At 41.1% G+C, this 22,690-nt stretch overlaps 2 protein-coding genes across 2 annotated transcripts in view; one reads left to right on the forward strand and one right to left on the reverse strand.

Annotated features, from left to right (window-relative positions):
• Positions 1–5,990: 5,990 nt before the first annotated feature.
• LOC134453602 (uncharacterized) lies at positions 5,991–10,935 on the reverse strand. The gene is made up of 9 exons (XM_063204388.1): positions 10,688–10,935; positions 10,218–10,336; positions 9,977–10,113; positions 9,520–9,613; positions 9,258–9,369; positions 8,833–9,056; positions 8,570–8,738; positions 8,149–8,276; positions 5,991–7,341 (listed from the first exon to the last, which is right to left on the reverse strand). The coding sequence occupies exons 1-9, from the start codon at positions 10,809–10,811 to the stop codon at positions 7,024–7,026; spliced, it is 1,425 nt and encodes a 474-aa protein (XP_063060458.1). The 5' UTR covers positions 10,812–10,935; the 3' UTR covers positions 5,991–7,023.
• A 2,857-nt stretch (positions 10,936–13,792) lies between these two features.
• Positions 13,793–22,690, forward strand: part of LOC134453820 (WD repeat-containing protein 49-like) — a 53,127-nt gene continuing 44,229 nt past the window's right edge. Inside the window, exons 1-2 of the mRNA XM_063204568.1 lie at positions 13,793–13,873; positions 21,846–22,109. Of these exons, the coding sequence (XP_063060638.1) occupies positions 13,793–13,873; positions 21,846–22,109 (345 nt within the window). The remainder of the gene's footprint in view (positions 13,874–21,845; positions 22,110–22,690) is intronic.

The following is a 22,690-nucleotide window of genomic DNA, read 5'->3' on the forward strand; positions in this document are numbered from 1 at the left end:
GTAAAACTCAATCATTTAACTCAAGGAGAGGTGTAAAATAAGCTTATTTCCAAAAATGGAACAGTATCACTTTAAGCTGGCCCAGAGTCAGTTTGGGCCTATTGGTGTATAGAAAAGTGTCAATGATGTGCACTGGCCTCTGTACAGGTCCCAGTTCAGTTTAGTGTCCCTCCATTTTATGAGGAAGACTACAGAGACATGAACCTGTGTCAAGAGTCGGAAGCCAGTCACAGAGCACACTAACGTACCACCTTGGGTTCTGCATAGGAGAGAGAGATGCCAAATTCAGAGAAAAAAAAATAAGAGCCTTAAAAACTAAAAGAGAGCGTGATTGAGCATTCCTTGAATAGCACGCTGTAAATATTTGTCTCCACGCAAACACCCCCCCCCCCTTTTCCCTCCCTTTTCAAACCCCCAGCTTTGAAGAAATGATATGGAAGAGGTGTACGTTGAGTGTGTATTTAATTTGCCAATTTGTTTTAAATAAATGGCTATGGGTATGTTAGAAATGTCTACTGTGTGTGTCCCTCTTTTATCTTTTCTGAAACTAATCTGTGCCGAATTGTTCATTATGCTGTTCTTAGCATTCTGTGTACTGTGTCCACATAAATAGCATTAAAGGGCAATTCCGGCCAGTTTGGATTCATATCCCATCTTGGGTGGACCCAGGGAAAAGGATGAAAGGGGAAACAGCGAGAAATGTTCATGCGTGCTGCGCAAAGTTGTTCAATTGCGCTGTTTTCGGTTAAACCCTGGCCCGTCGGGCAGGTATTTGACCTGTTTTAAAGCTCCTAGCGTGCATTAAAACCCTTTTGAACGATTTGGCCGTGGTGTGTGGGTCCATACAAGTCGATCTAGTGGTTCACAGTTCCATTAGGTAGCACAGATACGATACAACAGGAGTTTTCAAAAGTATACCACCTACCACCTAGTAAGTTACCAAATCTGCCTTCTACCATCGCAGGAACATTTCAAGACTAAGGTCCTCACTTTCTAAGACAGTTACAGAGACCCTCACACACGCCTTCATCTCCTCCCGTCTAGACTAATTGCAATGCCATCCTCTACCCAATAAGGCCATAGACGGACTGCAATATGTCCAGAACTCTGCTGGCAGGATTCTCACAGGCACTAGGCCCTGGCAGCCCCATACTCAGACAGCTAAACTGGCTCCCCATCAAATCTACAGTCCTCATCACCTTCAAGTCCCTCAATGGTCTGGCACCCCACTACCTCCTCTCCTATAACCCCTCAAGATCGCTGCGGCCCTCTTCCACGGGCAAGTTGGCACCAGTGACAGAACCTTTCATGTAGCTGCCCCACTCCTCTGGAATAACCTATCCTAACCCAACTACACGTACATTCAAAATGCCCCCTCACTGGCCATCTTTTAACAACACCTTAAAACTCGTCTCTTTTTGGAGGCCTTTGGCTTCTAGTGTCCATTAGCACACACCTACATACTTAAACACACTTACACTGACATTATGTTAAGTGACCTTGGGTGTTTTGAAAGGCACTATATAAAACAAAGTTATTATTATCATTATTATTATATAATATTATAATAATAATAATTAATAATAATAATTAGATGTTCAAATGACAGCCTGCTCTCCAATCAGTTTGTGTTATCTGGGAGCTATTGAACCATTTAGACAAATATTTTTTTTATTCCACAGATTGATCTGTTCAACTGGCAATACAAGTTTGTTTCTGATCTCTGTACAGTCTATGGTATACAGTTTATTTTAGTGCAAGGCCATAGGAGTGTGGTGAAGAGGTGAGTCGATGCAAGTTCATTCTGGAATGGTGACCAAAGGTACCTAAATGTATTTCGGCAGTGCAGTTTACGCTTAACCATTTTTTGTCATCGTCCTGTGTGAGAGCAGGGTGTATGTGTTTTCTGCCATGCCAAAGGTATTTGTACAGTGCAGAACTTACATTAAACCACCTCTGTTACTGTTCTATGGGAGCAGGGTGTGTATTGCATATAAAGCTTGTGTTGATGAAATGAGCCACTAAGCAACGCTTGTTTCATACCACAAACAAAAGAGGTGGGTTGGCCATAAAGGATTTAGAAATATTTGTGCTTAACCCATTACAACCTGTTCATTGTAAGGGTGTGTGTGTGTGTGTGTGGGTGGGTGTGTGTGTGTGTGTTTTAGTAGCTAAGTCAAACTGTGCGTGTGTGCGCTTGTAGTTGAATTCAGCTGTGTGTGTGCTATTAAGAATAACTGAGTAGTTGTGTGTGTGTGTGTGTAGTGTTCTATTTTTTTTAAGTGGGAGCAGGGAGCAATTTTGCTAAGGACTAAGATAAGCCTCCTCTCCTCTCCTCTCCTCTCCGGTGTCCAATCTGTGAATAGAGAGCTGGGCTGGACACACAAACACACCAGCCTCTCCTGGCTCCTAGTTGCCTGGAGACATGGCTGAAGCTTGGAAAAAGAGGCTAATAAAAGCAAAGTGTGTGCCTGTGTGTGTGAGTGAATGGCTGTGTGGTCTCCTACATGGTCACTGTAAGACCCAGTCCTAGCAAAGTTCACATTATCCTCTCCTGAGTCTCTCTCAAGAAAAAAAGCTTGTCCTCGGTGTCACAGTCTTCTTCGAACTTTCATTCTGCAAAATGAGTATGGAGCAAAGACAGCCTCGGGCTTAAAGTGAAGAGTAGGCTGTACTTGGATAAACTGTGTAATCCCCAGCCCACCTTTCTGCACAATCATGGGTAAGATTTTTTTTCTCTTAAAAAAATTATATGCTCATTTTTTTCCAGTCTAATCAAAAGATCTTGGAAGTGTAGAAAGAGCATTTGAATTTCTTAATCACAAGCTATTTTATCTATGTACGTTTTTTCTGTCTTTCATTAAGACATCACAAGCCAACGCCCTGCCTGCAGAACTTGTTCTTCATCGCCCTGCCTGTAGTCCATGGTTTATAGCCCCCCCCCCCCATCAGGGGTTAGATGCCTCTCAAGTTATTTTATCATCATTTAGAATTTGATTATTTTTCAAGATACCACAAAGCCAAGATACCAGCACTCATCGTTGGATTTCTTTACATTTGCAAACGCTTGGAATGACCTGTAAAAAATCACTTGTACTGTACCCCTTGCCTGTAGTGTAGGGTTTTATTCCCCTTTCACCAGGGGCCAACATTGTTATTCTCTAAGAAATCACAAGTCCACACCCTTCACATAGCCTACTGTATGTTTGGGTTTCTTTAGATTAGTTGCCTTTTTGCTTTTAGGAGCTCCAGCAGACTTGTGGGTTGGCTTTACCCCTTGCCCGTAGTCTAGGGGCAGGGCTGGATAATGTGGCATACAGGGCATTTACCCGGTGGGCGGACAGTCCTCTGTTGTTTTTGTTTATATGTTTAGATGGGTTGGTCTATTAATCCATCTTTAATATAGACAGTGGACTGAGCAAATCACAATATCTTACGTAGAAAATCAGAGTGCTGTGTAAGGGGCTGGCCTATGCCAAAAATGCCCGGGCTATTTCCCAGTCCCTGTCCAGTCCTATCTAGGGGTTTACAGCCCTTACATCAGGGGTCAGCCCCCTCTCATTTATGTGCATCCTTCATTTTATAGCCTGGCGCTATGACGACAGGCAGTCACTGTGTGCTGTGCTGTGCTGTGCACTGTGAGGGCTGCTATAGCCTACACAGGAAATTTGCCTGAGTAAAATTTACTCAAATTGAAGAAAATTTTACTCTGCCACAGATAGTATTTGGTCCCTATCTAAAAAGAGTAAAAAATACTCTTTTGAAAGAGTATTTTTTCTAGAGTAAATTCTCCTCCATTTAGAGTAAATATTTTACTCTGCGTGATGCGATTAGACTCAAATTAGAGTGTTTTGAAATTTACTCTTCATACGATATACTCAGTTCAGAGTTAACGTGACTCTATTATGAGTCATTTTAATTTACTCTGACATTTTTTTAACTCTATTGTGAGTTGTTTAATTTAACTCTGACTCTTTTTTTACTCTACATCAAGAGATGTTTATGATCAATTAAAGAGTTAAAAACTAACTCTCTCCAGAGAAACCAATAAAAATCAACAAATTGTACTCCCATGACTTAGTTTATTTTCAGTTTCACATCATTACAAATTCAAAAAAAACTTGTAAAAAATAATAAAATAGTACATTAGTAATATACAATAGTAGCAAAATAGAAGTACAGTAAAATAACAAATAAATGAAAAAAAAATCTCATTCACAATGGACAAATATACATATATAAATAAAAAATAAACAGTGCAATTACATAAAATAAAGACAAACATTTGAAATAGAGAGAGAGAGAGAGACAGAGTGAGAGAGAGAGAGAGAGAGAGAGAGAGAGAGAGAGAGAGAGAGAGAGAGAAGGTGTGTGTGTGTGTGAGAGAGAGAGAGAGAGAGAGAGAGAGAGAGAGAGAGAGAGAGAGAGAGAGAAGGTGTGTGCATGCGTGTGTGTGAGAGAGAGAGAGAGAGAGAGAGAGAGAGAGAGAGAGAGAGAGAGAGAGAGAGAGAGAGAGAGAGAGAGTGTGTGTGTGCATGCGTGTGTGTGTGTGAGAGAGAGAGAGAGAGAGAGAGAGAGAGAGAGATGAAATCAGGATTACATAAAACAACGAGGTACAATAAACAAATCGTCATCAGTACCATATGATGTCAGTACATCAAAAGTCCTGTACATTAGAGTCTTAATGTCTAACACAAAAGGGTCTCCAGTGGTATGTGAAACCTTGTATGCATGGGTATGTTCATCTAAACAACGTGTTTTAAGAGCATCTGTCATCAAGATAACCTGCTCATCTTTGATGAGAACATTCTTGATTACATGGAAAACCGGCATGTCATTATCAGTTCTCACACAAACAGCCAACTCTGGTCTGAACATTCTTCCATTGACCTTGGCCCATTTAACTTTCAGAACCCTGGCCCTAACTGGTACTTCAAGTTTTTCTGCCACCTTACCACCAAACTTCATTTCATTCAAGGAGACCATTTTGCCAGGACCCATTTTCAACTCGTTTGGATCAAATGTTTGCCACAAGTAAGCCATCTGGCACTGGTGTTTTTTGGCTAAAGTTTTAGTTATGTTTTTAAAACTTTTCAGCTGTTTTTTAAAAACATTGTGTTTGGCCTCGTATCTCATGCACCATGTATGTAACAGGGGCCCAATTTTACGTATACACATGGGATAATGCACCATGAGATGATGCTTAGGTAACAACCTTTTGTTAGGATATAAGTCCTTGAACAAACCATGGTGCTCTGAAATCAGGTGCTTCAAATATATGGTGATGCCTTGGGATATAACTGAAGAAAAAGCAATGTTGACAATCTGAAGCAACAAAATAAAAAGGTACCAGTGCTGATCATTGGGATTCACAAGATCTCCAAACATAATTGGAAAGTGACGCAAAAGACACCAGCTCTGACTGGCGTTTAAACCCAAGTCATTGGCATCAGAGATTCTTAGCCCAGGAGGTTTGTTTTTTTGCTCTGTGAAACCATAGTTGAAACTTTGAATTCTTCGTTGTACTTCTGCTAATGTGGTGTAATTATGAATGAGATGCTCAATGAGCAATTTCATCTCATACTGTGCAACACCCTCTAATATGTCGTGCATAATATCAACCGAGAAGTTTGCACTGGTGTGAAAATATTGCAAAGAATTCAAAGGGCAAGACCTTTTAACTCCCATCACATAAGGTAGCGTGGGGTTGGTCTGCATTTTCTGGCAATGTTCAACATGAAGCTGTTTAGTTCGAAATGATATTTTGGGATCATCTTCACTGAATACTGTCTGAAAGTCCTCCTTTTCCAGTAAGCAAAAACGGCAACAGTACCTAGCACTAAACGATTCCACAAACCCAAATAAAGAATGAAGACCTAGGTTATCACCAGTCACTTGGATAATGGTCCCATAGATGGGATGATCAAATTGAGGAAGCTGAATTCCCTGTGTTTCAAGTGTTGAAATATCCTTCACAAGGGGTGCTAGTATCTTATCAAACCCGTATGTTTTGATATCTTGGGCATGGAATAACGAAACCAAATGAATATTCAGTAAACTCGAGTTGTACTTGGGCGACACATTTCTCAGGGTAAAATAGATGGCACCAAGTTTGTGAATTCCCCGCTTACTTCCAATTGGATTGGCACATTCCATTTCATCAAAGAATAATTGCAACTGTACAGTGTGCACTTGTTTGGAGAAGAGATCATGTTCCTTAAAGAATTCTCCATCTTGTATGTCATACAGCAAGTTTTCCATTTGTTTGGGGTCTCTAGCCATCATATCATTTATAGCAGGATGCTGGTAAATAGACTTCACCGTCTCGAGAATTGGTATGTACATGAATTTATCCTTGACAATGGTTTGGCCATAGCCTCCACTTGTTCTGATAAAACGTGTAGCAAATCGTGTCCCTAGAACATATTCAACTGGATCAATTTTTCCCCATTTCTCAGAAAAGTATTTCATTCTCTTACTCTCAGTGTTTAAAGGAAGGAAAGGATCCAATGCATTCTCAAAACACTGATCAATTTTAGACTCAACCACACTTTTCATTGGCTCTTGTAAGTCAAGGCTATTTTTCAACTGCACTTGTTTTAGACGGTCAAGGTCTCCAATTACTTCTTGTACAGTACTCACAGTTAAATCAATAGTAGTAACTGGATTGCCAACACGCTTAAGTTCTGCTACAATATTTGCACAATTTTTGGCTATGTGCCTTTCTAGTAGTACAGGCTCAGAAGGTGAACTCTGATCTGGCAAGTCTGTCTCCTCGGATGAAATGAAGTTTGTGAAGGTGGAACATTCCCCACCATCAACATTCAAGTTGTCATTTGTACAACACTTACTGAGATGCTTTCGCAAACCTGAAAAACTATGATATACATGGGAACAGCCTCTATGGCCACATTTTAACTTCAGGCTTTTGCCCGAACAAAGACCATGAACAAGTTTAAAGTGCCGTATGAGGCTATTAGCATCAGCATGACTCTTCTGACAAATGAAAACAAATCATTCTGTCTACTGCAGCATTCGTGCTCTAAGCTCAGCTACTCTTGGATTGACTTTGGTAATTTCAACATCTATGTCATAGATGGTTGTTTGCAAGAAAGTGAACACATTTGTGAGCTCATGGCAGTAAGTGGTACCGAAAACATAATGAGCTTTAAAAAGCTCATCGAATGCAGCCAGTGAATTGGAGGACTTGCATGGCAAGGCCTGTTTGTCAACAACAATGAAGTAAGATTGGATCATACTTTTCTTTGGTCCAACTGCAAGTAGATATGGCTGGACACTCTGTGTGATGCCCTCCAAATGGCCCTGAATGCTGGCACCAGTCTGTGAAAGGAAACACACAAGAGACCTAATGTCAAGAGAAAACCTGTATAAAGAGGTTTTACACATTACAAACTAGCCATCATCATTGTATGTGACAAAATAACTATGGCTTTGGTGAAAGTTGGAAAATAAAAGGTATTATACAAATCAAGTTAGAATTACTACATTCATTAATCCTTTTTCACACAAAGTAAAGACAAAAAGGTACCTTCAGAACGGCTTTGAGAAATATAATTGTACTGCATGTATATATTAAAGAAACATGTATGTTTTTTAATACAGTTTTGCTATTCCTTCATCTATGTCTTGTCAAAAGAAGAACAAGACATTTTGGAGCAGTTTCAATCTAACCATCAGCTTTTATTTGGAATGGGCAGTGTGCATTTTTTGTAGGCTATTTCCAAGGTCCATGCTGCCCATTCACAAAGGGTACCTTTTTCATGTATACTTACCACCACCATCACTTTTCATGCATGAACTGTCTGCCCTTTTGAATTTCTAGAAACAGATATTTTAGCTGCACATTAAGCAGCACAGTTTCAATGAGCAGCTTAGTTGCAATACCAACTCTCGCACACAATCCTACACAGTTCACCTTTTAAGGACCAGTGGTTCTAAACCTTTTTTAGAACAAATGCCCCCAGCCTGCCACACCCCCTTGACCACATCATAAGCCTGCCAATGCGCCCTTTAGTATTAACAAATAAAATATACCAATTGCAACTGAGATTTCCCCTCCCCCAGCTGTCTCCTTCTCAACACCCTCCGAGGGCTCCAAGGCAAAACTATTTTAGACTGAAAACTCACCTTGATGAATTTCACCACATGATCACAGGCTCGATGAGCGGAAATCTTTCCTGGCCTTTTGCGCCCTGGATTGGAGGGTGGTAGAAGGTGGACCAGCAACAGTATGGACGACATGTCACTGTCCCAACCTGGATTACACAAGACAGACAACATGCACATATAAAACGAATGAAGACCCCAGTTGTCTAAAATGCAATTAGGAAATAACAGTAACTGTGTGTGAACACCAAAAGTGACCTACGAGACATATGCGATGGAAGTCATTATTTCTTGTTTACATGCACATTAAGGAGGACAAGAATAAAAGTAAAAGGATAGTGTGGAGTGGTGGACTTTATCCATTCACCACCAACACATTGACTTGGGTTATTTGTTTGGTAATATTTTTTGACAATTATTTTTCTGCTGTCATTACGGTTACCTTCTTCAACTTCAGTAGCAAGAGCATTCTGGATGAGGTCTTGGAGATCCGCAGTCTGTGTCAGGCCACGGCTCTGTGCAATGACTTTTGGTTTTATGTTGGTGGACCATTTCTCCATCAGCTTTGCAGAGGTTGAGTCACCAAAGAGAAGTGCAAAATCCTGCTCAATCTACAAAACAGAGAGTGGAGAAATCAGTGATGTATAAAATGCAGCTGAAGTATCACTCTGGAATTCACATTTTTAAGAATACTTAAAGACTAACCAGGCCTGGTATGTCCATGAATCTTGGAAAAATTGATAGGATATCAGTGGATTTGTCAGTGTCACGCAGAATCTTCTGCCGATAGACTAGGGTCAACCTCATCTTTTCCTTCACCACCGATTCATCAGCTGTGTGCTTCATCAGAGCAATTGCTTCCTGACACTGGCGTTCATCGCTCAACCAATTGCCTTCCTTGCAAGGATCTCTATCAACAGATGGCCCACCTGAAATAACAGAAAATATACATACAAAATGCACTTACTTATTATTTTCCCAGACATCAAAGTATTCTCAAAACTACAGACGGTGTTTGATTTAAACTACAAGTCCCTGCACTTGATGGCCATATTAGCTATGAGAGATAATCAAATATAACCATAAACTGTGTGCTATTATGTGTTTCAACAATAACTTAAATAAGTCACCTGCTTGTGAAGGTCGTGGACGTTTAACTCGTCCCTCTGATGCTTCTTTCTGCAGAGTTTTAATTCTCCAAGCCAAATAGCCACTTCCATCTTCTGCGTTGTAATAATGTTCCTATGACAAATATAACAAATAGACAAAGAGTTCTTACTGTATGTTTTACAAGAGCAAAAAGTTATAAATTCATTGATATTTACACTTCATTAAATCAGGGTTTATACAACCAAATTCTAAAAAAAAAGACTACAGAGTAAAGCTAATTACATAGCCAAGCTTGCTCCTTGGGTCAGCCAAATAGGGGAAGAGGGAGATGATACCCAGTGCGTAGTCTTCCTTCACATGCCGAGGTGGGCTTGTTCTACAAACACACACACACACACACACACACACACACACACACACACACACACACACACACACACACACGATACATATTAGGAGCCATAGCATCATAACCAACCATTTATAATTACTGTACTGTCCTAATCATCAGGGCTCTAAATTAATACCTACCAGACAGCCAAATGCTGGTGAAATTTGGCAGTTTGGCTGACAGAACAGACCAACTTAAAGTCACTTTGACCCATTAGTGAGTGTACGTTCTTGGCTAGTGCAATTAACGGCTACCAGACATTTTACCTTTTGAAAAAAGTTAATTTAGGGCCCGGAGAATCATCATAATCATCATCAACATTATTATTATTATTTCTTGAAAACCTACCCATGTTCATTTGTCATATGAGCAACCAATATCTTCACCAGGTCACGCCTTCTGCTATCTGACAGGTACTTTGTCCGAGCATATTCATTCATGATCTTGTCCCCTCCTGGGCTTCCTTTTAAGATGTCTTCAACCATCTATTAATGATTGATGTTAAACATAAAACAAATATGAGAAACCGACAAATGACTTTAAAATACACCTGTAGGCCTACATGCAAAACAAAATTAATGAATCTTACTTGGGCAAGACGACGTTCCTCTCCTTGTTTTAATTGTCTTGGGCTAGGGGTCAGTATCACAGTGTCATCAGATCCAGAACTAGCCTCAGCATCAGCAAGGGAGCCTGAGCTAACGGAATCTGTGACACACAATTCAAAAAAATAAATCACAGTTGTCCTTCAATACAATATTTATATAGCGCAATATATACATCTAAACTTGTCTCAAAGCGCTTTCAAAATACACATACACTTGTCCACATTTACACACCAGCTCTGGAGGCTGCAGCACAGCACCTGTTGTCTGGGGTTCATGTGAGAAGGTGCATACACAAGCAGACACGCACACGCAGACACACGCACGCACACACTCTCTGTCTCTCTCTTTCCCACATTCACACACCAGCTGAATACTGCAGCTAGAGGGCAAGAATCAACAGGAAGTACAGACAATTGTGTTGGCGTAAAGTGTAAAACTAAGTTGCATTTACCTTCAGATGTTCCTTCCTCTGGGATATCAATTTCCAGGACATGAACATCTGGCTGCTTCATCAAGTATGCAAAAGCTTCCTGATCAACCTCGGTCCTTGACTCATCAAAGACTTTAATGTCCATTGTCGGAAGGTCAAATTTCCTGGCAACTTAAGAGGAGAAAGATTCAACGTTTTATTGTCATTATCAAAAAAGGCAACGGAATTGTGTTTGGGGTAGGCTGCAATACTTAAGGTTTTCAAGTTAAAGTGCTCAAGAGGTTAAAAAAAACAAAAACAGGCCCTGATATGAAAGGCAGTAATGTAATAGCCAAATTTAGTCCTAATAAATAAGGTAGTAATGTAGTAATTTAGGCAGAAGGGCCTACTGTTTCTCAACAGTCCTGTAAATTCAAAGTTTACACATGATTTAAACATTACAAGTGTTTATTTCGGTTTTAAACCCTTACCACATTCCAAAAATGACTCGAATGTACATGTTGTTGGAGAAAACACATATTTCTTCTGATCTTTATATTTCACTCTGACAACGGTGGTGTTTTCCATCCTGTTGGTGGAAAAAAAAACAATGTGTTATAATCTTTCCGCTTTGAGTATCCTTCTGAACACAATGAACAGAACGGGCGCAACGCAAAGCTGAACAGCACCAGAGATTTTTTTGGGACAGCACCACGTGTGCGTCACTCTACTCAGAGTCAAGTACATGTGACTGAAGTGGCCACGCAGCGACAGGTTGAAAAATAGTTCGTGCCTTCTGCAAAACTGCGACAGCCTTCACACAACTTTAGGAATAATCGGCCAGACGGTCACATCAAATGGCACTGCAGGAATATGATTTTTCATCCACTTTTCATCCATTTTTCATTACCACAACAAACCACTTTACTCTCACCAGAGCTACATACATGTGGTCTCCAAAACACGGCAACACTAACCTTTTCGAGCTCACAACCAGTTATTTCACATCTAGGGCTTAATTCCACAATTTGATAGACTAGGTCGGACTGCATAAATTGCATTCATGCGATTTTCATCCAGACTAGCCTACTGTGGTTTTCCTAACTTAGCCTTACCACAACGAACCACTTTTTACTCTAACGAGAGTTACATACATGTGGTTTCCAAACACGGCAACGCTAACCGTATCCAGCTCACAGCAGTTGTTATTTCACACCCAGTGCTAATTCCACAACTTGCTAGGAACCACAGCTCTACCGTACAATTCGCCTACATTTAGTCACAATGACGAGCAGATCATTTCGGAGGCGCAATATGTTGTGCCAACGGAAAGCTACCAATGTTAGCCGAACACTCGCTGCATTGCCTACGGTTTGTTGCGATGCATTTGTACGGTCCATTAAAGGCATAACTTGTTTGTTGTACGTTGTACCGGCAAATTAACTACAACACGACATAAACACTCAACAGTTTCACGTTCAACACAACTGACAGCTCAATAACATTACGGTTCAGTCTCATGTTTTAAAAGAAACAACACCCAGTATTCCTAATGGGAAATGGAAAGGGTATGCTATGGGGTTTTGTAATAGCCTACTTTTAACGCATATAGATTATGAAAGATTATAAACACACTCACTTTCAAATCCAGCGAATTTCTCCCTCCAGAGAGCTGTTCCGTGACTTCAGCAGCAGTGGTGATAGAAAATGCAATATGGCTGGAAAACGAAACTTAACTTTGCAAGAAGCTCCGCCTATTTCTCATTTACTCTGAAAATTTGCTCCTACTCTTACTCGAAATTTTACTCTATGAACTCGATTCAGAGATAAATATACTCGTTAAGAGGAAATTTGTTGTGACTCTGGGAAAATTACTCAGCTGTTTTTCCTGTGTACTACTCGCATGACCACAAAGCAGCCCTAATTACACGGCTGAATACAAGGGCTGTAACAATACACTCAAGTCACGATTCGGTTCGTATCCCGATCTGTGACCTATGGTTCGATACACTGCGCAAAGTATCTTTCTTTCTTTTTGCTTTATTTTCTCCCCATAAAAAAAGATCATTTATAGGTAGAGCAGGTTAAAAGTTGCTACAAAGCATTAAAAAACTGTTTAAAAAAATAATAATGAGGAGGATTTGAAAGTTGAAAGCACCATCACGTAGTTGTTTTCTACACTGAAGGGTAAGAGAACTTTGAAAAAGCGTATCACAATACTGCCTCTGTGTATCACGATTTCTCAGTTCGATATAATATCGTTACAGCCCTTCTGAATATGCAAAGGTGTTGAGAGCATAGCTTCAGCAAGCACTCAGGAACCCTGTCGCATACAGTATTTGAGCCGTCCATTTCCAAACCGACCAGCTGATTCTAATAAGCATGCGAATCATCAGGTTGGTGAGATAATTAGTGGAATCACCCCTGGAAATAGCACAGGGAGAAGGAATACAGCGTAGGATTGTAACTGTTGGCTACCGTATCTCTCATCCAGTGGGAATATAGCCATGCGTCCTGCAGAAACATAAATCAGTTTTTTGTTGTTTGTTTTTTACTTTTTTGGGGGGGGGGTTTCCAACTTTATTTAGACAGGACAGTGAAGAGTGGGACAGGAATTGAGTGAGAGAGAGAGACGGGGGAGGATCGGGAAATGACCTGGGTCGGGATTCAAACTCGGGTCGCCCGCTTAGCAGTCCAATGCTCAGCTAAGCCACGGCTGGAGCCACAGATCAGTTTGTTTATCTGCATAATCATTTAATCAGTCCAGAAGAAAATACCATCTATCTTTTTTGCCTATGTTGTCATCTACCCTTTTCTAAGATCTATCTATCTCCATCATCTGCAGTAGCCCTACCCTTTTTAGGTTACATGAATGGGATAATAAGTGGGGATATATGACCCGCCGATGCCCTCGCTCATACCTGTCTGCGGTTAGCTCTAACCACTTTAGACAGTCAAATGTCAAGACACCCCACCTAACCCCCGCCCACCCCTTCCTCTCAACCCACCTCCTCACACCCCCCGACCACCCCTTCTCACCCCCCTCTGACTTCCCTCTCCTCATCCCACCTCCTCACCCCCCTCTGACCTCTCCTCTCCTCATCAGCTCGGTGTTGATTGACAGCTGCGGAGCTACAGGCAACAGCTATGGAGACCCACGGAGAGGCAGAACTACTGGAGTGTCGACTCCGCACAGAGGACCTGGTAAAATTGCAAAGCCTATTCCTGGTAAGCCCATCCCCAAGGGAAAGTAACACGCATCGCCTTGAAAGTAAAGCTTCTTAGGCGTGTGTGTGTGTGTGTGTGTGTGTGTGTGTGTGTGTGTGTGTGTGTGTGTGTGTGTGTGTGTGTGTGTTTGCGCGAGTGTGTGTGTGTGTGTGTGTGTGTGTGTGTGTGCGTGTGCGTGTGCGTGTGTGTGCGTGTGCGCGCGCGCGTCTACGTCTACAATAGTTTTTGAAGGGGGAAAGTGAGACATCTTGCAGAAGCGCAAGAGATGTCTCCTGCAGCAGCCTGGCTTGCTATTTCTTTGCGCTGCATCTTAAATATCTTTTTTGTTGCCTGTGGCTTTGACCCTCAGGGCATCTATTCTGTCTGTGCCTCCCTATTTGAAGCACTCTCTTCTCTTTTTAGTATTGCTTTGTTTCCCCGCTGGCTCCACAGGTAAACTGTGATGGCGGACCTTGTTTGGCCTTGGTCGTTGTCTGCTACAGTCGGCTGTTATCTTCTTGGGCTTCTGACCAGGAGGATCCTAAAAAAGCAGATATTTTTAATCTCAAAAAAGCCCCCCACAGATATCTGAAGGGTCTTTTCTATCTCCATATCTTTTAGCTTTCTGTCTCTCTCTCTCTCTCTCTCTCTCTCTCTCTCTCTCTCTCTCTCTCTCTCTCTCTCTCTCTCTCTCTCTCTCTAGGCTGCGATGACGGTCCCACTTATCAGGTGAATGGCTCAAGGTGTAAAATTGATTATCGCTTAAAGCAAGCACGAGTATCTTAACAGACATTTAAATAATGGGTTCTATTTTTGCCCGAATAAAGGGAAATTGATTTCGAACCCCTAAGCTGTGTGTGGGGACATTTTAATTACTCTCCACCCAGATGTTTGCCAAGATTCCTTCATGACAGGGCGAATCTGTCCTATCTCACTGCCTTTATCTGCAGATCCCTGCGGTGCTCTAATTTGAGTAAACCTTACATTTGTCCTCGGGGAATGGGGGTCTTATTCTCTGATAAATTGGAGAGGTGAGGTGCCTGCAGCCAGCCACAGGTGTATTATTCAGCCAGCAATGAAGCCCCCCCCTCTCTCTCTTCCATCCCTGTATCTCTTCTCCCATCTCCATTCATCCCTTCTTATTATTCTTATTCTCTTCTTCTTCTTCTTCTTCTTCTTCTTCTTCTTCTTCTTCTTCTTCTTCTTCTTCTTCTTCTTCTTCTTCTTCTTCTTCTTCCCATCCATTCTGTCTCTCTCTATCTCTCTCATTTTTATGGAGGCAGTTTTTATGGACGACATAATTAGGGGTCCCTTGCCCAAAAACGGAGAATTCTTGTTCTAGAATGATTTCAACCTGGGTCTGCATAAAGCTGTCAGCAGCCCTGTGAGCTAGTAGCCGGGGAGCCAAACTCTCAAAAGTGCTTTAAAATGGGAGGAACCTGACATGGCCTGCCATACTTTTTATTTGTGATTTTTTTGTTAGTTCTATCCCTTAGGACAAATAATTGGAGGGTCTGCTCGGGCAGAAATATCGCGAAAAAAAGTTGAGCCTATTTTAATGTATGTACCCTTCATTTTTTTAGAGACATTTCTGAAAAATGAAAAATGACCTGAAATCCTTGGTGGCTTGGGTAAGCTGTCAATAAAGGCTTTCCAGGTGCACAGGACATACATGCTGACAACATTCAATTGAAAAAATATTTTTAAATCACATTTCAATAGGGTTTTGACTCAATTTTATGCTTCAAAATTAGGCGTTTTTTCACTTTTTTGCTATATTTTCATCTTTACCTCATTGGCAATCAAGTTTTTCTTCATGTTTTGACATCAAACAATATGCCATTCTTCTTATTAAGGAGTATAGTGATACCACAACAAAAATTATGAAAATGCAACCAAAATCAATGGATCTGTGATGACTGTAGTGTATGTACCCTTCATTTTAAGAGAGAAATTTCTGAAAAATGAAAAATGACCTGAAATCCTTGGTGGCTTGGGTAAGCTGTCAATAAAGGCTTTCCAGGTGCAAAGGACACATCTACTGATGATATCCAATAAAGAAAATATTGTTAAACCACATTTGTACATGATTTTGGCTCAATTTTATGACCTAAAATTAGGCGTTTTTTCACTTTTTTGCTATATTTTCATAATTTCTTCATTGGCAATCAAGTTTTTCTTCATGTTTTGACATCAAACAATATGCCATTCTTTTTATTAAGCAGTATACTGATTCCACAGCAAAAAAATATAAAAAATACAACCAAAATCAATGGATCTGTGCGATTTCACCTCTAGTTGGTGATCAATAGGCCCGGAAACTCAATAGGATTTCCGGCTACAATCAAAATGCTGAAAAGCACACTGTATATTTAGCAATGACATACATCCCCTCACACACACACACGCACACAAGTAATCTGGGGATTCTACAATGATTTGCATCCCAGGTGACACCCCCCACAACGTATGTACTACTACGTACAGTACATCACCCGTACACTCTGTACATACTTTGTGGATGTGACGGTGAGCTATTTTCACAGAAGGGGGAGACCGCAGAATTACACAACTACCATTCAACACCTTCTGCCATCTGCAGGCACAGTAACCCAGAGGAATGCCTAGACTACTCTCAAAATTCTGAAAGATACACTGTGTGTACTGTTGAGTAGAGTACATAACTATCAATCCTGAAGGAAATTAAGGTCTCTAGCAGCATAAATAAATAGATATGCAAAACATGATACATATTATTGTGTAACAGTGTGCTTTTAGCACCTTTCTTTTTTTGTAGTATAATTACACAAAGATGGGTTTTTATTTTGACACACCTTCGTTACACTAGTCATACAGTAGACTTCTTCACTGTCATGGGTGTCTATGGAGCTTCCTGCCCCCCTCCTTCTATCCCCCTCTAATATTTCCGTTTGTCTGATTCATATTTCTATGCTTTCCATATCCTCTTCCCTGTCTCTGTATGCTGTGGGAAGAGGTATGTTTCTCCACTTTTCTCTTTCCCTAATCTTACTTAAATCTTCTTTCTATTCTGTCATCCATCACTTGTGCCACTGTAATCCTAAACACTGTTCCGTGTATTACCCCTTACTTAATGTATTACACGAATATGATGCCTGGTTTCAAATACTTTGATGTGTTAGCGCCACCCGGTGTAGCATAAGCCGGTGGCATCGTGACAATCCTTTAGCTTAGTATTGCTAACGCTAGTCACAGTTATTTAGCAATTCTTTTTATGGTCTCCTCAGGAGTGAGATTGCAGCCCCAAGCCCCATGGTGAATGTATACTGTGTCTGACAATTACAGGTGTGTGTTTATTTTCGTTGTCTCTGTGTATAATATGTTTAGAAATGGAAATGTGACCCTGGCAACTTAGCTAACTCACTTGTTATGCTAGCGGAGTTTTGCTAAGTTAGCTAGCCAGGGCACACTGAGTTTTATAATGAGAAGCAGGCTATGTTTTGGGAGCACTTCTTTAACCTAGCGATTTTAATTGGTTTTATTCACATGTTTTCACCGTGTTTGGTGCTGCTGTTGAATATGTTTATTATAACTGCCCTGTCTCTGTATGCTGTGGGAAGAGGAGTGAGATTGCAGCCCCAAGCCCCATGGTGAATGTATACTGTGTCTGACAATTACAGAATCACTAAAACATCATATGAATCGTCACCTTGTGTCGGAGTCATCCTTATTTCAACTATTCAACACAACGCAGAGTGAAATCCAAACCGGTTACAATTGGACAACATATTTAACATATAACACACATTTAGCCATAAGGCATTTCACACAACCACATAGGCTACTGTACTGTAATACACATCATATACACACAGCACCTATACATACAGCAGTATGCCATGGAGATGAGGTTCTAGCGATTAAATGCCCATTCATTACCAGGAATAAGCTCACTTATAGCTTGAAAGTTGTGGGCCCTCATCTTCCAGAGGGTGGGGTAACCATAATAATATGTATCAAATTCAGGAAGGCAAAAAATGCATATGGTGCATATTATAAGGTCACACTCAATCTGCAATCTCTGGACTTTTTTCCATCTAGTGTTGCTTTAAGTTTTTACCAAGGTATTGTATGATGGTAGAATTTGAACACTATGTAAAGCCTTCTCCAACCAACCTCAAGAATCTGAATGAGAGATCTAAACTCTGAGGAGGCTAATACCAATTGTGTTCCCTGAACCAATATGGTGCAACAACTTGTTTCTAACTTCTTAAAACGTCTTTAAAGAAAATACCATATAAGGTCATATAAAATATGCTAGTCTGTTTGAGGGGTTAAATAATTTCCATCAACAGTCACTGAAATATTTGGAAAACTGAATCAATATGTAATTCTATCAATGGATTTTAAAAAATATACAGGCATATTTCAAGATTAATCAGGCTCAAATTATAAAATCATGGTTCAGGAAGCATGAGCGATCATTGTTACACATGGATTGGCCACCACAGAGTCTAGACCTCAACCTCACTGAGAATCTTTGGGATATGCTGGAGAAGGTGTTACATAGTGTCCAGACTCTACCATCATCAATACAAGATCTTGCATTGGTGAAAACTTGGTGAAAGTAAGTCCAGACATTGTATACATTTATTAAGACAATACAACACCAAATTTGTATCATAATTTAAGAAAAGGGTGGTCATACAACACAACAGTGTGTGAGACCTTTCCGATGCTGACGTTTTAGACCACACTGTGTAGAATCCTTTCTGATAGAGTGGAGGTGGATGATAGAGTGGAGTGGTTCTCCTTATGTCAAGCACCGTCTCCTTAGTTTTTATGGAATTCCGCTGCAGCTAGTTGGTCCGGCACCAAGTTATCCACCTGTCGCCTGTACTCCCCATCCTACCCACCCTTGATACACCTCACAATTGCAGTGTCATTATGGAAACTTGCATGTGGTAGGTATAGCAAAGGCATGTGGTAGTGCTGTAGCAAAAGTAGGTGGTATAGGGTGAACAACACCAAGGATAACACCATTCCTTGTGGCACTCCAGTGCTGCTGACCACAGTTTGTGATGTAAGGTCATTTAGTCTGATGTACTGGGGTCATTTATCCAGGTCACCAGAGCTGTATCCACCATCTGCAGAAGTTAGTCTCTCAGCCAAAGTGTCTGGATGTTTGAGGCACTACTAGAGAAATCAAAGAACATTATTCTCACTGTCTCCTTTGTCCAAGTGAGAATTTTCCCTATGTAGCAGTTACAGGATAACGTCCACAACTCCCACATTATCCTGATAAATAAACTGTATGGAATCCAGAGCATGGCAAACCTGGGTTTTCTTTCTGTTGAGCAGCAGTACCCACTCAAATGTTCTCATTATGTGAGAGCAGCTGGTCTGTAATCATTGTTGTGTTGCTTTTTGGGGACTGGTATGAGAGAAGAGGTCTTCTACTGTAGGCACTATCTACAGGTGCCTTACCCGTTTGTAGACTCTTGTTGAAGATGTGTTGCATCATGTTTTAAATAATATTACAGGCTTGAGGACCAAAAGGGATACATGAAATACACAGTACACCAATACTTCACAACAGCATACTTTCATACAGTAGCCTACATACAGTACATATAAACAGGGAAGCTAATGAAGGCACTTATACCAGTGTTCCCAGCTCATAGACATGTCCCTAACAGAGCTATGACCTGGATCAACTAATTGCACTGTCAGTTTCAGCCATCAGGATGCAGGATGCACCACAGATATTTTGTGGCATTTGCTACTCCCAGCTCTTAGATAGATAGACAGGAGGGAACTTTAATCACAGTATCACACTCTTCCTAACATTGTTATTAATCCACATCCTGACAATGCGTGTGGTTGATAGTACTAATCTCTGGTAGAGGCATCCCAGGGATTTTCTGAGCTGTTGTCGTCACATGCTGGAGTGCCAACTGGTCATCTGATGGCACAGATGTGGAAGTTGACCAACAGTGGCTTCAGGATGTGGTAGCCCATCAGTTTCTTCTGGTAGAAGAGACATTGTTGGGCCTTGCTGACCACTGAGGCCATGTGAATACTCCAGATTAGATTAGATTAGATTACTTTATTGGTACCCAAGGGTAGATTTGATTTGCAGTAAAGTGACAAAAGGACACGATTTAAAGCTGCTGACCCTCTCCACCACTGTATGAGTCACCAGAGGGGTCTGTGACTTCTGTGATTGTTTTTGTGAAAGTCCACAATGATTCCCTTGTTGTTTTTGGAGTCCAATACGAAGTAATTGTCGTTACACCACGGCGGAAGATGTTTTGTCTTGTTCCTGTAGTATGTCTTGTCTTCATTCATAATTAGTGCGACAATGTGTCAGCAAATGAGGAGAAAGAGGCAGTTGTGGGTGGATAGGGTGTAGAGCAGAGGGCTTAGCACACACCCTTGAGGTGTGCTGGTGTTGATAACAAGAGGGAGCAGTTAGAGAGGAAATCCACAGTACATGATGGTTGTACAGTCTCAGATAGTGGGGTTTAGAACAAAGACTCTATGGCTGGATGGTGCTGGAGGCCAAACTGTGGTCCAAAAATGTGCATATGTGTTCCTCAGCTCCATGTTCTCCAGTAGTGTATGAAGCATGCTGGCGATGATGTCCTATGTATAACAGTTTGCCCTGTGTGCAAACTGCAATGGGTTATGTGATTCCTGAAAATATAGGCTTTGCAGGCTTTGTGAAGGCCCGCCTTTGCCCCCATCTGTGTAAATAGCTCACTGTGTCACATCCAGGAATTAGGGCTATGTATGTGTAGGGTATGTACGAAGCATGTACAATATGCAGGGTGTCACCTGGGGTGGAGATCATTGTAGGATCCCCAGATTAGGTGTGTGTGTGTGTGTGTGTGTGTGTGTGTGTGTGTGTGTGTGTGTGTGTGTGTGTGTGTGTGTGTGTGTGTGTGTGTGTGTGTGTGTGTGTGTGTGTCATATTGCTCAGTATTCAGCATGCATTTCAGCATTTTGATTGTAGGCTGAAATTCTATTGACTTTCTGGGCCTGTTGATCACCAACTAGAGTTGGAGTCCCCACAGATCCATTGAGTTTGGTTGTATTTTCATGGTTTTTGCTGTGGTATCACTATACTGCTTAATAAAAAGAATGGCATATTGTTTGATGTCAAAACATGAAGAAAAACTTGATTGCCAATGAAGAAATGATGAAAATATAGCAAAAAAGTGAAAAAACGACTAATTTTAGGTCATAAAATTGAGCCAAAATCATGTACAAATGTGGTTTAACAATATTTTGTTTATTAGATATCATCAGTAGATGGGTCCTTTGCACCTGGAAAGCCTTTATTGACAGCTTACCCAAGCCACTAAGGATTTCAGGTCATTTTTCATTTTTCTGAAAATTCTCTCTAAAAATGAAGGGTACATACACTACAGTCATCGCAGATCCATTGATTTTGGTTGTATTTTCATAGTTTTTGTTGTGGTATCACTATACTTCGTAATAAAAAGAATGGCATATTGTTTAATGTCAAAACATGAAGAAAAACTTGATTGCCAATGAGGTAAAGATGAAAATATAGCAAAAAAGTGAAAAAACGCCTAATTTTTAAGCACAAAATTGAGTCAAAACCCTATTGAAATGTGGTTTAAGAATATTTTTTCTATTGAATGTTGTCAGCATGTATGTCCTGTGCACCTGGAAAGCCTTTATTGACAGCTTACCCAAGCCACCAAGGATTTCAGGTCATTTTTCATTTTTCAGAAATTTCTCTCAAAAAATGAAGGGTACATACATTCAAATAGGCACAACTTTTTTTCGCGATATTTCCGCCCGAGCAGACCCTCCAATTATTTTTCCTAAGGGATAGAACTATCCAAAAAATCACAAATAAAAAGTATGGCAAGCCATGTCAGGTCCAACCCAATTTTGGGACTTTGGCTCCCCGGCTATAGTGAAACCCATGTGCCTTCTCCTCCTGTAGTCCGCGGCTGACCAGGGTTTGGAGGAGGAGGAGGAGGAGGAGAGGGAGATCAGTCTGGGCCGAGAGGAGTTTGCGGCGCGTGCGTGGGCCGCGGTGGGCCGGGGCTCGCAGGAGGAGTATGGTCGCCTGTTCGACAGCGTGGACGTGTCTCGGGAGGGCCGGCTGGACTGGACGCGCCTCACCACCTTCCTGCTGCTGAAGCTGTGCGAGCAGGAGGACCAGGAGCGGGCGGCCACCGTGCCCCGCTGGAGGGCCCCCAGGACCCTGCCCTCGCCCCACCGGGAGCCCATACAGGTGGGGTAGTATATGGGACACCTGAAATCCCTTTTTTTTGGTCAGTATGTCTGATGAAGGGAAATAAACTAGTGAACCAAATATAAATGTCAGTAAAAAGTTCAACACAACTTATATATTCTTAAATTTAAGAGTTGGTATAATACAACCTAATTAATTCCATGACTTAAATTCAAGGTTTTTAGAAAACACCTTTTTTCAGCAAAATATGACAACCACACACACACACACACACACACACACACATACATGCCAGGGCTTGATATTTACTTTTTCACTCACCGGCCACAGTGGCTAGTGTTTTTCCTGAGTCACTAGCCATTCAGCTATTCTACTAGCCAGACATTTGACACTATTTTTTTCTTTTTATCATGATACTGTTATAAGGATGCAAATTATCGATTAACTCATGAATCATTAGTTGATTGCCTTATCGATCGACTTTCGATTAATTGATAAGCAGCGTTTTTCACCTGCATTTCAGTGTTTCAATAGGGCCACTGCTAGGATGCTAGGACACTGCCTCCCCCCACTGGGAGCCCAGTTCAGGTATAACACCTTTCTGTCTCACTAGGCTTAGG

The sequence above is a fragment of the Engraulis encrasicolus genome, chromosome 8 (genome assembly GCF_034702125.1).
Source record: "Engraulis encrasicolus isolate BLACKSEA-1 chromosome 8, IST_EnEncr_1.0, whole genome shotgun sequence".
Lineage (NCBI taxonomy): Eukaryota > Metazoa > Chordata > Actinopteri > Clupeiformes > Engraulidae > Engraulis > Engraulis encrasicolus.

Excerpts from the sequence above, each read along its gene's own strand:
- LOC134453602 (XM_063204388.1), bottom strand. The coding sequence starts at position 10,811 with ATGGACATTAAAGTCTTTGATGAGTCAAGGACCGAGGTTGATCAGGAA. Across the intron at positions 8,739-8,832 it reads TCATGGACATACCAGGCCTG|ATTGAGCAGGATTTTGCACT; the intron begins GTTAGTCTTTAA and ends TCTGTTTTGTAG. Across the intron at positions 7,342-8,148 it reads ATGTGGTGAAATTCATCAAG|ACTGGTGCCAGCATTCAGGG; the intron begins GTGAGTTTTCAG and ends TTCCTTTCACAG.